Source organism: Anthonomus grandis, chromosome 22, assembly GCF_022605725.1.
Source record: "Anthonomus grandis grandis chromosome 22, icAntGran1.3, whole genome shotgun sequence".
NCBI lineage: Eukaryota > Metazoa > Arthropoda > Insecta > Coleoptera > Curculionidae > Anthonomus > Anthonomus grandis.
Genome location: NC_065567.1, coordinates 41,049,740 through 41,065,616, shown reverse-complemented (window position 1 = coordinate 41,065,616; position 15,877 = coordinate 41,049,740). Strand labels below are relative to the sequence as shown.

At 29.6% G+C, this 15,877-nt stretch overlaps 1 protein-coding gene across 1 annotated transcript; it reads left to right on the top strand.

The window, feature by feature from the left end:
• Positions 1 to 3,724: 3,724 nt before the first annotated feature.
• LOC126748546 (uncharacterized) lies at positions 3,725 to 5,978 on the top strand. The gene is made up of 4 exons (XM_050457863.1): positions 3,725 to 4,052; positions 5,218 to 5,503; positions 5,559 to 5,693; positions 5,765 to 5,978. The coding sequence occupies exons 1-4, from the start codon at positions 3,727 to 3,729 to the stop codon at positions 5,825 to 5,827; spliced, it is 810 nt and encodes a 269-aa protein (XP_050313820.1). The 5' UTR covers positions 3,725 to 3,726; the 3' UTR covers positions 5,828 to 5,978.
• Positions 5,979 to 15,877: the final 9,899 nt, after the last annotated feature.

The following is a 15,877-nucleotide window of genomic DNA, read 5'->3' as shown; positions in this document are numbered from 1 at the left end:
TTTCTGAAAAATGAAGTACTTCTAGTAAAAGAAATAAATCATTAGTTTTATGTCAATATCATAGGCATCATGGTACCGAAAGTAGAGCCTCCGCAAAGCGTCCACGCCACCAGGAAGTCCCTCTGATGCAAGTGCCAATCGGATGCTGGTGTTGGTATGTCCTTCAAAACACACACTGGAGGTTGACCATGCAGATAGGCAAGGAATAGCCTAAGAGGTTTTAAGATGAAAGGGTCTCTCAGTCTGGCCAATAAATAGCGACCATCAGTCGCATCTGAGTCTCTTGATAGTCGCACTATTGGTGGAGTCAACGGGTCCATATTTGCTGCTTTATTCGCCACTGAATTATTATCGATGACAAAATCAACCTCTAATAATTCTGTTACAAGGGATTTAGAGGCAGCAATGGCCTCCCTATCAGAACTAATTTTCAAAGATTGAACCTCTCTGGATATTGTAGCAGATGTTGATGAAACTGAGCGATGTGGCAGGTTATGGCTGTCTGAACAGTGAGGCTGAGACTTAAACTGGGAAGGCTTAGATTTGGGCGAGGTGGTACTATTTATTTGGACTGGCGCTGTAGAGGTTTCCAAATATGAATTTATGAGAGTGCCCGGTGGCCACATACTAATATCCTTCAGCCGCTTTAAGTGATTTAAGTTCTGCACACCAATTTTGAAGTCGGAATGTGCAATGTCCTTGGTTTTCAATCAAGCTAATTATTCTATGGTGCGAGCCATTTGTTTAACATCTTTCCTCAGATTCTCTACTTCACTTTTTAACTCTTCATTGGAAGAATCATGGATCAATTGAATCAACATGAATCAATCAATTTCCTGTTTCATATCTCTGATTGAATGGAAAAGAGATTCTTGTCCATTTTCAGAGATAGTATGGAGGCGATGAATGTCATCAATTTTGTCATAGAGATTCTTCCATTTGGAGTCGTGAGAATTTAAAATGTCTTACATCTCTAAAAATACTGGAAGAAGGTCGTTATTCTTCTTTAGACTGGTACCCAGAGCATTGACATTTTCTGGAGATATCTGAGAGTTTTGCAGCTGCGAAACTTTATCATGAAGATATTTTAATGTTGGTGAATCGCAAACACTGCTGAAAAATCTAATTTGTATTTCTGCTGATGAAGGACCTTTGTAGTTACCTTGTCCAGACCTGTGCAGCCCATACAGAAATTACGGCGGCATTCCCCACTGCAACGAAGTTTGTATTTCTCCTTATCCAAAACGATTTTTTGGCAGGAATCGCACTTGAATTCAGCCATTATTCTCAAGTGGACGGTAGATGTTTATACAGAAAAAACTCAAAAATAGTTCAATAGACAGAGTTACACAGGAACTAAATAGTTAGCGGGAAATATTTTTTAACTAGAAAGCACGCACAGCAAATAATGTTCAATTTTAAGAGTTCAATAAATATCGAAAAATCCATGCCTTTCATGGTGACTTTATAGGTTTACTTGGTTTAACTAGTTTGGACAAATTAGGAATTAGGGAAACATATACAGGGTGTGCCAACAAGGTGTACGGCTAAAATAGCGCCTTAACTATACGAGGTAGAGCAAAAAGTTCTACAGCAAAGTTGTAGGGTTGACAAAAACCTACGAACTAAAAATATTTTTATGTATACTGGGTGTGTCACAAAAAAGTTACTATAAAATATGATTTTTTTTTAATGGTACTAAAATGTGAGGCAAAAAGAGTACTTTACTTTGGTATAACGTTTTTAAAATTTGCGTGCGACGTTGCAACGTAATTAATTTTTTTATGTTATTTTTTGCCTTTTAGAGGGTTCGTTTAAAAAATCATAATTAACTTAAAATTTATTCTGCGCCTATGAAACTTGTACCACAGTTAGTCTAGGGTACTTCCTCTAGGCTGACTATGATAATTTTTTAATACAGGGTGTTTTAAAAGAACTTTCAAACTTGTTGAAATTAAATACGCAATATCTCAAATTTTTCAAATGGAACACCCTGTATATTTTTATCTAATTAAGTTTTTCCCTCAAATACCTTCATTTCTTATTTAATATATCCTATAGCTAAACCAAGTACTTTTTGCGATATTTTAACTTTTCAGTAAAATACTATGCACAAAAACGGGTAAAATTTAAATAAATATAATTTTATTCAACCTACCGGGTGTTTTTCTTACAGGTATGTACACGACGGTCAAAAGAGAGAAATTGAACAAAAAATAAGAGTAAAATTCGATTTTGGAGAGCGCTTTCCTCTATAAGCTTATGCACGTAACTCGTTCACATTCCGACCCTATAAAAAGTTATCAATGCAAAACGTCGAACTACGAAATTCCTTAGCGCTATTTGGAATTCTCGTGTAAGTAAATTGCAGCGGCTGAAGTCTGAAGAGTTAGACCCATATGTTCGCCTGTGCATTCGCGTCTAGATTGGTTCCTAAATTATTTATTATAATTTGTTTTGCGAATCAAGTTGTTTGATTTAATTAAAAGTGTGTCCCGATAGTTCATAGAAGCAGCGGTTGGATTCACCTTTGAAACTAGTGTAGTAGTAGTAGTGCTTATTGTGATCCTAAAATAATTAAAACTAATGAAGTGTTTTTATTGTACACAGATTTTATAATATTTGTTTGAAAAAAAAAGTTTAGTAAGTACCAATTAACGTATAAATTGGGTTTCTTAGATATTTAAAGTATAAGGGTGTTTAATTTAGCTAATTATCGTATACATTAGCCTTATAAGTACGGTGTACGGTGTTGGTTTAAAGAAAATAGTTCTTTATAATAGTTTTTTTTAATTCCGTATTGTTTTGACGTTATTGTTAACGTATAAACTAAACTCTTCTTGTTTATGCATTTAGTGAAAAGAAAGCTAAATAGCATATTTCTGGTTAGGTATAAGTTGCTATATAAAGTAAAATTTAGTAATTTGTATTGAGTTAACGGATAAACTCATTAGGAAAGTAAGTTTAAAATATTTAATAAAATAAAAATGCCGCGTCACAAAGCGCCTGAAACTGATTCGTCCGATGACTCATCGACGTCGGAGGATACCGCTGTGGTAGGAACTGGTACTAAATCTAGTGATGGGATAATTCAGATTAAAAATCAAAAAAAGAAATTATGAACATTTTTCCATGGGTACCCCTTTGGATTTTTTGCAGACGAGTTTTTGGGAAAATTTGTTGTAACTTTTTACTGGTAAATTTTTTAATAAAGTTTTATAGGACTTTTTTAAAGTATTTTGAGTGGTCTATCGATTAACATTATCGATTTATGATTTAAAAAAGTTTTTTTTTTCAATTTTTTAAAAATTTAAGTTACCGCAGCCGTGAGGATCAAGTTGCTATTCAGTCAAGAGGATCCATGCTAAGGAGATCTTCGATCCAGAAAATTTTGCATAAATTTTTTGTAATTAAAGATAGAGCCTTCATTTAAAAACTGTTAAGTGCTCCTTGTGAAGGGGCATCTTGTACGTAATTATCAAAAACTCAAAAATATATAGTTTTTGAGAAAAACCGAAATTTCGGTTTTTTACTATTAACATGTACTTTATTAGATCGGAGGGGGTATATAATTTCTTACTGATAAACAGTGTGGGGTGGGTGGGGGGATAATAGGGTTGACTCACTCGTTCACATCTGACCGAACCTTTTATCCTTCAGCTCTCTCTGCACCGGCCGGTACCAACTTCTCTTTATAAAAATGACCGAAACAGTGGTGGGGGACGTATGTCGAGACATGCAGCACACTTTGTCATGGATCGTCTCCTTTATGGGCCCATTATTCGGTCGGACCTGATACCCCAGAGGACGTTAGTGGTAGCTTTCTTTACCTACTTGATCAAGGACAATGTAGAGAGCAAACAGGCGGTTTTAATAGAAAATCTACTGGAGATGATTCTGGATGTCCAGCTGGACCAGAGCTGCTGGGTGCGGAACATCGAGGTTCAAGGATTGGGGTATACCCCGGAGAATTTGAATAAGGAGCTCGTAGTGCGGTACTGCAATCAAATACTGGGCATTTTAATGAACTGTTTGGATTATCACAATTTGGGGTAAGTTTCTTAACTTTTCTCAAAAATCTTTTATAACTCTGGTATTTTTTGTTTTACGAATAAATGTCGTTCTGTATGATTTGTTCTATTTTTGATTAGGAATTCGGCATGCAAAATGCAAAACGCATGCATTGCAAAATTTTTTTTTTAATATTACATCTAGTTTTCGAGAAAATGAAGATAAACTGTTTAAAGGTTTTTTTTAATTTTCTGGATAACTGTTAGACTTAAAAAAAATCTTTTTTTTATTGAATCTGATGGGCATTGAGGTCCCAAACAACTTTTGTTTAAACAATTTTTTTTTGCAACTAATAGTTTCCCGAAAAAAAAATAAAAACCGATTTTATGAGCAATTTTTCAGGGGTACCCCTCTGCATTTTTGAGGAAGACTTTTTGCGTATAACTTTTTTTTGGTACATTTTTCAAAAAAGTCTTATGAGACATTTGTGAAGTGTTTTGGGTGATTTATCGGTTTCCAAAAAAGAAAAAAATTCAATTTTTTTTTTTCAATTTGGGCTTAAAAATCGTCAAATTTTTTAAAAATCTCTCATAACTTCTTTATTTTTTATTTTTCAACTAAAAATTGTTCCTTAGGGTTTGTTCTATTTTTGATCAGGAATTCAGTGGTAGAAGAAAATTTTTAATCTTCCCATTGGTTTTCGAGAAAATGAGGAAAAACTATTTAATAGTTTTTTTTCAATTTTCTGTACAACTGCTGGACTTAAAAATTATTTGTCTATTGCATCTTATGCGCATTGAGATTCCAAACAACTTTTACATAAACAATTTTTTTCTGCAACCAATAGTCTTCCAGAAAAAAAATATAAACAGAAATTATGAACATTTTTCCATGGATACCCCTTTGAATTTTTTGCAGACGAGTTTTTGGGAAAATTGCTCGTAACTTTTTACTGGTAAATTTTTCAAAAAAGTTTTATAAGACTTTTTTCAAGCATTTTGAGTGGTCTATCGAGTTTCCAAAAAATTTTTTTTTTCAATTTTTCAAAAACCTCCCATAACTCCTTTATATTTCGTTTTACGGTTAAATGTTATTCTTTCTAATTTGTTCTATTATCTATTCTATATCTCAACCGTAGGTTCCTTGAAAGGTTCTACTCTTAATTTAATCATTTACAAAATGATCGACCTATTCTTCCTTATCTAGGAACGAAAGCGAGCTGATCCTGGAGTCCCTGCAATCCTTCTCGAAACTCCTGAACAGTTTGCCAGGGTTCAAATTCAGTTCCTTTCAAGTTACCGGAGCAGTGAGGATCAAGTTGCTATTCAGTCAAGAGGATCCAGGTCTAAGGAGATCCTCGATCCAGTTATTAGGAGATCTGGCAACATCCCTTGGCCAGAAGACCAATTTGGAGGTATTCAAGGAGCAGAACCAAGAAAACCTCATCACTCTACTCTTGCATCTATGCGATCCAGACGTGTATGTTGTCAAGGTATGACTTTTTCGGATCATTTTACTCACTTAACTCATGCATGGACCCCATTTAGGCCTCTAAAAGTACAATCCAGAAGGTTGGCCCTTATCTGGATTTTCCGGAGGTATACCGCATGATCCAGGAGTGTTTGGGCGACGACACCGACTTGATGTTCACGGATTTTATTAAGGAGTTAATTAAACGCATAGTAAGTAAATGGCAGCACCTTAAATGTAATATTCATGCAGTTTGTCTGTGATCTATTTTGAATTTAATTAGGGATTTATGGAATCAATGATATCAAGGTTATTTGGGGATCAAATCGAGGACGAGTTGGTTTAATGGTGGTGTCTAAGGGCCAATCCCGCCCTTGTCACCGGTTTGTTCTACGCCAAACTACTAAAGTTTCACTGGAAACTGTCTGCGATAAACTGATCAGACTGATGCAAGACGAGTCAGAAGAAGTTAGGATTAAGGCAAGTCAAGCTATATCGTGTTTGTTTTTATAATTATTTATTTTTAATTTTTACAAAGGGGCACCTTGTACGTATTAATAAAAAACTAAAAAAATTGTAGTTTTTAAAAAACATCGAAATTTCGGTTTTTTACAATTAACATGTACTTTTTTGGATCGAAAATTTTGCATAACTTTTTTGTTAGTAAAGATAGAGCTTTCATTTAAAAACTGTCAAGTACTCCTAGTGAAGGGACACCTTGCACATAATTATCAAAATTTCAAAAATTATAGTTTTTGAGAAAAATCGAAATTTCGGTTTTTTACAATTAATATGTATTTTTTTAGATCGAAAATTTTGCATAACTTTTTTGTTATTAAAGATAGAGCTTTCATTTAAAAACTGTCAAGTACTCCTTGCAAAGGGACACCTTGTACATAATAATCAAAAACTAAAAAAATTTTAGTTTTTAAAAAAAATCGAAATTTCGGTTTTTTACAATTAACATGTAATTTTTTAGATCGAAATTTTTGCATAACTTTTTTGTTATTAAAGATAAAGCTTTTATTTAAAAACTGCCATGCACTCCTGGCAAAGGGGCATCTTGCACATAATTATCAAAATTGAAAAAATTATAGTTTTTGAGAAAAATCGAAATTTCTGTTGTTTACAATTAACATGTACTTTTTTAGATCGAAAATTTTGCATAACGTTTTTATTATTAAATATAGAGCTTTCATTTAAAAACAGTCAAGTACTCCTAGTGAAGGGGCACCTTGCACATAATTATCAAAATTGAAAAAATTATAGTTTTTGAGAAAAATCGAAATTTCGGTTTTTTACAATTAACATGTACTTTTTTAGATCGAAAATTTTGCATAACTTTTTTGTTATTAAAGATAAAGCTTTCATTTAAAAACTGATAAGTACTCCTCGCAAAGGGGCACCTTGCATATAATTATCAAAATTAAAAAAATTATGGTTTTTGAGAAAAATCGAAATTTCGGTTTTTTACAATTAACATGTACTTTTTTAGATCGAAAATTTTGCATAACTTTTTTGTTATTAAAGATAAAGCTTTCATTTAAAAACTGCCAAGCACTTCTGGCAAAGGGGCACCTTGCACCTAATTATCAAAATTGAAAAAATTATAGTTTTTGAGAAAAATCGAAATTTCGGTTTTTTACAATTAACATGTACTTTTTTAGATCGAAAATTTTGCATAACTTTTTTGTTATTAAATATAGAGCTTTCATTTAAAAACAGTCAAGTACTCCTAGTGAAGGGGCACCTTGCACATAATTATCAAAATTGAAAAAATTATAGTTTTTGAGAAAAATCGAAATTTCGGTTTTTTACAATTAACATGTACTTTTTTAGATCGAAAATTTTGCATAACTTTTTTGTTATTAAAGATAAAGCTTTCAATTAAAAACTGATAAGTACTCCTCGCAAAGGGGCACCTTGCATATAATTATCAAAATTGAAAAAATTATGGTTTTTGAGAAAAATCGAAATTTCGGTTTTTTACAATTAACATGTACTTTTTTAGATCGAAAATTTTGCATAACTTTTTTGTTATTAAAGATAAAGCTTTCATTTAAAAACTGCCAAGCACTTCTGGCAAAGGGGCACCTTGCACCTAATTATCAAAATTGAAAAAATTATAGTTTTTGAGAAAAATCGAAATTTCGGTTTTTTACAATTAACATGTACTTTTTTAGATCGAAAATTTTGCATAACTTTTTTGTTAATAAAGATAAAGCTTTCATTTAAAAACTGCCAAGCACTTCTGGCAAAGGGGCACCTTGCACCTAATTATCAAAATTGAAAAAATTATAGTTTTTGAGAAAAATCGAAATTTCGGTTTTTTACAATTAACATGTACTTTTTTAGATCGAAAATTTTGCATAACTTTTTTGTTATTAAAGATAGAGCTTTCATTTAAAAACTGCCAAGTACTCCTCGCAAAGGGGCACCTTGCACATAATTATCAAAATTGAAAAAATTATTGTTTTTGAGAAAAATCGAAATTTCGGTTTTTTACAATTAACATGTACTTTTTTAGATCGAAAATTTTGCATAACTTTTTTGTTAATAAAGATAAAGCTTTCATTTAAAAACTGCCAAGCACTTCTGGCAAAGGGGCACCTTGCACCTAATTATCAAAATTGAAAAAATTATAGTTTTTGAGAAAAATCGAAATTTCGGTTTTTTACAATTAACATGTACTTTTTTAGATCGAAAATTTTGCATAACTTTTTTGTTATTAAAGATAGAGCTTTCATTTAAAAACTGCCAAGTACTCCTGGCAAAGGGGGACCTTGCACATAATTATCAAAAACTGAAAAAAATTATAGTTTTTGAGAAAAATCGAAATTTCGGTTTTTTACAATTAACATGTACTTTTTTAGATCGAAAATTTTGCATAACTTTTTTGTTATTAAAGATAGAGCTTTCATTTAAAAACTGCCAAGTACTCCTCGCAAAGGGGGACCTTGCACATAATTATCAAAATTGAAAAAATTATTGTCTTTGAGAAAAATCGAAATTTCGGTTTTTTACAATTAACATGTAATTTTTTAGATCGAAAATTTTGCATAACTTTTTTGTTATTAAAGATAGAGCTTTCATTTAAAAACTGCCAAGTACTCCTCGCAAAGGGGCACCTTGCACATAATTATCAAAATTGAAAAAATTATTGTTTTTGAGAAAAATCGAAATTTCGGTTTTTTACAATTAACATGTACTTTTTTAGATCGAAAATTTTGCATAACTTTTTTGTTATTAAAGATAGAGCTTTCATTTAAAAACTGCCAAGTACTCCTGGCAAAGGGGGACCTTGCACATAATTATCAAAAACTGAAAAAAATTATAGTTTTTGAGAAAAATCGAAATTTCGGTTTTTTACAATTAACATGTACTTTTTTAGATCGAAAATTTTGCATAACTTTTTTGTTATTAAAGATAGAGCTTTCATTTAAAAACTGCCAAGTACTCCTCGCAAAGGGGGACCTTGCACATAATTATCAAAATTGAAAAAATTATTGTCTTTGAGAAAAATCGAAATTTCGGTTTTTTACAATTAACATGTAATTTTTTAGATCGAAAATTTTGCATAACTTTTTTGTTATTAAAGATAGAGCTTTCATTTAAAAACTGCCAAGTACTCCTGGCAAAGGGGGACCTTGCACATAATTATCAAAAACTGAAAAAAATTATAGTTTTTGAGAAAAATCGAAATTTTGGTTTTTTACAGTTAACATGTACTTTTTTAGATCGAAAATTTTGCATAACTTTTTTGTTATTTAAGATAGAGCTTTCATTTAAAAACTGCCAAGTACTCCTGGCAAATGGGGACCTTGCACATAATTATCAAAAACTGAAAAAAATTATAGTTTTTGAGAAAAATCGAAATTTTGGTTTTTTACAGTTAACATGTACTTTTTTAGATCGAAAATTTTGCATAACTTTTTTGTTATTTAAGATAGAGCTTTTATTTAAAAACTGCCAAGTACTCCTGGCAAAGGGGGACCTTGCACATAATTATCAAAAACTGAAAAAAATTATAGTTTTTGAGAAAAATCGAAATTTCGGTTTTTTACAATTAACATGTACTTTTTAGATAGAAAATTTTGCATAACTTTTTTGTTATTAAAGATAGAGCTTTCATTTAAAAACTGTCAAGTACTCCTTGCAAAGGGGCACCTTGTACGTAATAATCAAAAACTAAAAAAATTGTAGTTTTTGAAAAAAATCGAAATTTCTGTTTTTTACAATTAACATGTACTTTTTTAGATCGAAAATTTTGCATAACTTTTTTGTTATTAAAGATAGAGCTTTCATTTAAAAACTGCCAAGTACTCCTCGCAAAGGGGCACCTTGCACATAATTATCAAAATTGAAAAAATTATAGTTTTTAAGAAAAATCGAAATTTCGATTTTTTACAATTAACATGTACTTTTTTAGATCGAAAATTTTGCATAACTTTTTTGTTATTAAAGATAAAGCTTTCATTTAAAAACTGCCAAGCACTTCTGGCAAAGGGGCACCTTGCACCTAATTATCAAAATTGAAAAAATTATAGTTTTTGAGAAAAATCGAAATTTCGGTTTTTTACAATTAACATGTACTTTTTTACATCGAAAATTTTGCATAACTTTTTTGTTATTCAAGATAGAGCTTTTATTTAAAAACTGCCAAGTACTCCTCGCAAAGGGGCACCTTGCACATAATTATCAAAAATGAAAAAATTATTGTTTTTGAGAAAAATCGAAATTTCGGTTTTTTACAATTAACATGTAATTTTTTAGATCGAAAATTTTGCATAACTTTTTTGTTATTAAAGATAGAGCTTTCATTTAAAAACTGCCAAGTACTCCTCGCAAAGGGGGACCTTGCACATAATTATCAAAAACTGAAAAAAATTATAGTTTTTGAGAAAAATCGAAATTTTGGTTTTTTACAGTTAACATGTACTTTTTTAGATCGAAAATTTTGCATAACTTTTTTGTTATTAAAGATAGAGCTTTCATTTAAAAACTGTCAAGTACTCCTAGTGAAGGGACACCTTGCACATAATTATCAAAATTGAAAAAATTATTGTTTTTGAGAAAAATCGAAATTTCGGTTTTTTACAATTAACATGTACTTTTTTAGATCGAAAATTTTGCATAACTTTTTTGTTATTAAAGATAGAGCTTTCATTTAAAAACTGCCAAGTACTCCTCGCAAAGGGGGACCTTGCACATAATTATCAAAAACTGAAAAAAATTATAGTTTTTGAGAAAAATCGAAATTTCGGTTTTTTACAATTAACATGTACTTTTTTAGATCGAAAATTTTGCATAACTTTTTTGTTATTAAAGATAGAGCTTTCATTTAAAAACTGCCAAGTACTCCTCGCAAAGGGGGACCTTGCACATAATTATCAAAAACTGAAAAAAATTATAGTTTTTGAGAAAAATCGAAATTTCGGTTTTTTACAATTAACATGTACTTTTTAGATAGAAAATTTTGCATAACTTTTTTGTTATTAAAGATAGAGCTTTCATTTAAAAACTGTCAAGTACTCCTTGCAAAGGGGCACCTTGTACGTAATAATCAAAAACTAAAAAAATTGTAGTTTTTGAAAAAAATCGAAATTTCTGTTTTTTACAATTAACATGTACTTTTTTAGATCGAAAATTTTGCATAACTTTTTTGTTATTAAAGATAGAGCTTTCATTTAAAAACTGCCAAGTACTCCTCGCAAAGGGGGACCTTGCACATAATTATCAAAAACTGAAAAAAATTATAGTTTTTGAGAAAAATCGAAATTTCGGTTTTTTACAATTAACATGTACTTTTTAGATAGAAAATTTTGCATAACTTTTTTGTTATTAAAGATAGAGCTTTCATTTAAAAACTGTCAAGTACTCCTTGCAAAGGGGCACCTTGTACGTAAAAATCAAAAACTAAAAAAATTGTAGTTTTTGAAAAAAATCGAAATTTCTGTTTTTTACAATTAACATGTACTTTTTTAGATCGAAAATTTTGCATAACTTTTTTGTTATTCAAGATAGAGCTTTTATTTAAAAACTGCCAAGTACTCCTCGCAAAGGGGCACCTTGCACATAATTATCAAAAATGAAAAAATTATAGTTTTTGAGAAAAATCGAAATTTCGGTTTTTTACAATTAACATGTACTTTTTTACATCGAAAATTTTGCATAACTTTTTTGTTATTCAAGATAGAGCTTTTATTTAAAAACTGCCAAGTACTCCTCGCAAAGGGGCACCTTGCACATAATTATCAAAAATGAAAAAATTATTGTTTTTGAGAAAAATCGAAATTTCGTTTTTTACAATTAACATGTAATTTTTTAGATCGAAAATTTTGCATAACTTTTTTGTTATTATAGATAGAGCTTTCATTTAAAAACTGCCAAGTACTCCTCGCAAAGGGGGACCTTGCACATAATTATCAAAAACTGAAAAAAATTATAGTTTTTGAGAAAAATCGAAATTTTGGTTTTTTACAGTTAACATGTACTTTTTTAGATCGAAAATTTTGCATAACTTTTTTGTTATTAAAGATAGAGCTTTCATTTAAAAACTGTCAAGTACTCCTAGTGAAGGGACACCTTGCACATAATTATCAAAATTGAAAAAATTATTGTTTTTGAGAAAAATCGAAATTTCGGTTTTTTACAATTAACATGTACTTTTTTAGATCGAAAATTTTGCATAACTTTTTTGTTATTAAAGATAGAGCTTTCATTTAAAAACTGCCAAGTACTCCTCGCAAAGGGGGACCTTGCACATAATTATCAAAAACTGAAAAAAATTATAGTTTTTGAGAAAAATCGAAATTTCGGTTTTTTACAATTAACATGTACTTTTTTAGATCGAAAATTTTGCATAACTTTTTTGTTATTAAAGATAGAGCTTTCATTTAAAAACTGCCAAGTACTCCTCGCAAAGGGGGACCTTGCACATAATTATCAAAAACTGAAAAAAATTATAGTTTTTGAGAAAAATCGAAATTTCGGTTTTTTACAATTAACATGTACTTTTTAGATAGAAAATTTTGCATAACTTTTTTGTTATTAAAGATAGAGCTTTCATTTAAAAACTGTCAAGTACTCCTTGCAAAGGGGCACCTTGTACGTAATAATCAAAAACTAAAAAAATTGTAGTTTTTGAAAAAAATCGAAATTTCTGTTTTTTACAATTAACATGTACTTTTTTAGATCGAAAATTTTGCATAACTTTTTTGTTATTAAAGATAGAGCTTTCATTTAAAAACTGCCAAGTACTCCTCGCAAAGGGGCACCTTGCACATAATTATCAAAATTGAAAAAATTATAGTTTTTAAGAAAAATCGAAATTTCGATTTTTTACAATTAACATGTACTTTTTTAGATCGAAAATTTTGCATAACTTTTTTGTTATTAAAGATAAAGCTTTCATTTAAAAACTGCCAAGCACTTCTGGCAAAGGGGCACCTTGCACCTAATTATCAAAATTGAAAAAATTATAGTTTTTGAGAAAAATCGAAATTTCGGTTTTTTACAATTAACATGTACTTTTTTACATCGAAAATTTTGCATAACTTTTTTGTTATTCAAGATAGAGCTTTTATTTAAAAACTGCCAAGTACTCCTCGCAAAGGGGCACCTTGCACATAATTATCAAAAATGAAAAAATTATTGTTTTTGAGAAAAATCGAAATTTCGGTTTTTTACAATTAACATGTAATTTTTTAGATCGAAAATTTTGCATAACTTTTTTGTTATTAAAGATAGAGCTTTCATTTAAAAACTGCCAAGTACTCCTGGCAAAGGGGGACCTTGCACATAATTATCAAAAACTGAAAAAAATTATAGTTTTTGAGAAAAATCGAAATTTTGGTTTTTTACAGTTAACATGTACTTTTTTAGATCGAAAATTTTGCATAACTTTTTTGTTATTAAAGATAGAGCTTTCATTTAAAAACTGTCAAGTACTCCTAGTGAAGGGACACCTTGCACATAATTATCGAAATTGAAAAAATTATTGTTTTTGAGAAAAATCGAAATTTCGGTTTTTTACAATTAACATGTACTTTTTTAGATCGAAAATTTTGCATAACTTTTTTGTTATTAAAGATAGAGCTTTCATTTAAAAACTGCCAAGTACTCCTCGCAAAGGGGGACCTTGCACATAATTATCAAAAACTGAAAAAAATTATAGTTTTTGAGAAAAATCGAAATTTCGGTTTTTTACAATTAACATGTACTTTTTTAGATCGAAAATTTTGCATAACTTTTTTGTTATTAAAGATAGAGCTTTCATTTAAAAACTGCCAAGTACTCCTCGCAAAGGGGGACCTTGCACATAATTATCAAAAACTGAAAAAAATTATAGTTTTTGAGAAAAATCGAAATTTTGGTTTTTTACAGTTAACATGTACTTTTTTAGATCGAAAATTTTGCATAACTTTTTTGTTATTAAAGATAGAGCTTTCATTTAAAAACTGTCAAGTACTCCTAGTGAAGGGACACCTTGCACATAATTATCAAAATTGAAAAAATTATTGTTTTTGAGAAAAATCGAAATTTCGGTTTTTTACAATTAACATGTACTTTTTTAGATCGAAAATTTTGCATAACTTTTTTGTTATTAAAGATAGAGCTTTCATTTATAAACTGCCAAGTACTCCTGGCAAAGGGGCACCTTGCACATAATTATCAAAAACTGAAAAAATTATAGTTTTTGAGAAAAATCAAAATTTCGGTTTTTAACAATTAACATGTACTTTTTTAGATCGAAAATTTTGCATAACTTTTTTGTTATTAGAGATAGAGCTTTCATTTAAAAACTGCCAAATACTCCTTGCAAAGGGACACCTTGCAAATAATTATCAAAATTGAAAAAATTATAGTTTTTGAGAAAAATCGAAATTTCGGTTTTTTACAATTAACATGTACTTTTTTTAGATTGAAAATTTTGCATAACTTTTTTGTTATTAAAGATAGAGCTTTCATTTAAAAACTGTCAAATACTCCTTGCAAAGGGACACCTTGCACATAATTATCAAAATTGAAAAAATTATAGTTTTTGAGAAAAATCGAAATTTTGGTTTTTTACAATTAATATGTACTTTTTTAGATCGAAAATTTTGCATAACTTTTTTGTTATTAAAGATAGAGCTTTCATTTAAAAACTGCCAAGTACTCCTGGCAAAGGGGCACCTTGCACATAATTATCGAAAACTGAAAAAATTATAGTTTTTGAGAAAAATCAAAATTTCGGTTTTTAACAATTAACATGTACTTTTTTAGATCGAAAATTTTGCATAACTTTTTTGTTATTTAAGATAGAGCTTTTATTTAAAAACTGTCAAGTACTCCTTGCAAAGGGACACCTTGCAAATAATTATCAAAATTGAAAAAATTATAGTTTTTGAGAAAAATCGAAATTTCGGTTTTTTACAATTAACATGTACTTTTTTAGATCGAAAATTTTGCATAACTTTTTTGTTATTTAGGATAGAGCTTTCATTTAAAAACTGCCAAGTACTCCTGGCAAAGGGGCACCTTGCACATAATTATCAAAAACTGAAAAAATTATAGTTTTTGAGAAAAATCAAAATTTCGGTTTTTAACAATTAACATGTACTTTTTTAGATCGAAAATTTTGCATAACTTTTTTGTTATTAAAGATAGAGCTTTCAATTAAAAACTGCCAAATACTCCTTGCAAAGGGACACCTTGCAAATAATTATCAAAATTGAAAAAATTATAGTTTTTGAGAAAAATCGAAATTTCGGTTTTTTACAATTAACATGTACTTTTTTAGATCGAAAATTTTGCATAACTTTTTTGTTATTTAGGATAGAGCTTTCATTTAAAAACTGTTAAGTACTCCTAGCGAAGACGCAACTTGCACATAATTATCAAAATTTAAAAAATTATAGTTTTTGAGAAAAATCCAAATTTCGGTTTTTTACAATTAACATGTACTTTTTTAGATCGAAAATTTTGCATAACTTTTTTGTTATTAAAGATAGAGCTTTCATTTAAAAACTGCCAAATACTCCTTGCAAAGGGACACCTTGCAAATAATTATCAAAATTGAAAAAATTATAGTTTTTGAGAAAAATCGAAATTTCGGTTTTTTACAATTAACATGTACTTTTTTAGATCGAAAATTTTGCATAACTTTTTTGTTATTTAGGATAGAGCTTTCATTTAAAAACTGTTAAGTACTCCTAGCGAAGACGCAACTTGCACACAATTATCAAAATTTAAAAAATTATAGTTTTTGAGAAAAATCGAAATTTCGGTTTTTTACAATTAACATGTACTTTTTAGATCGAAAATTTTGCATAACTTTTTTGTTATTAAAGATAGAGCTTTCATTTAAAAACTGTCAAGTACTCCTTGCAAAGGGGCACCTTGTACGTAATAA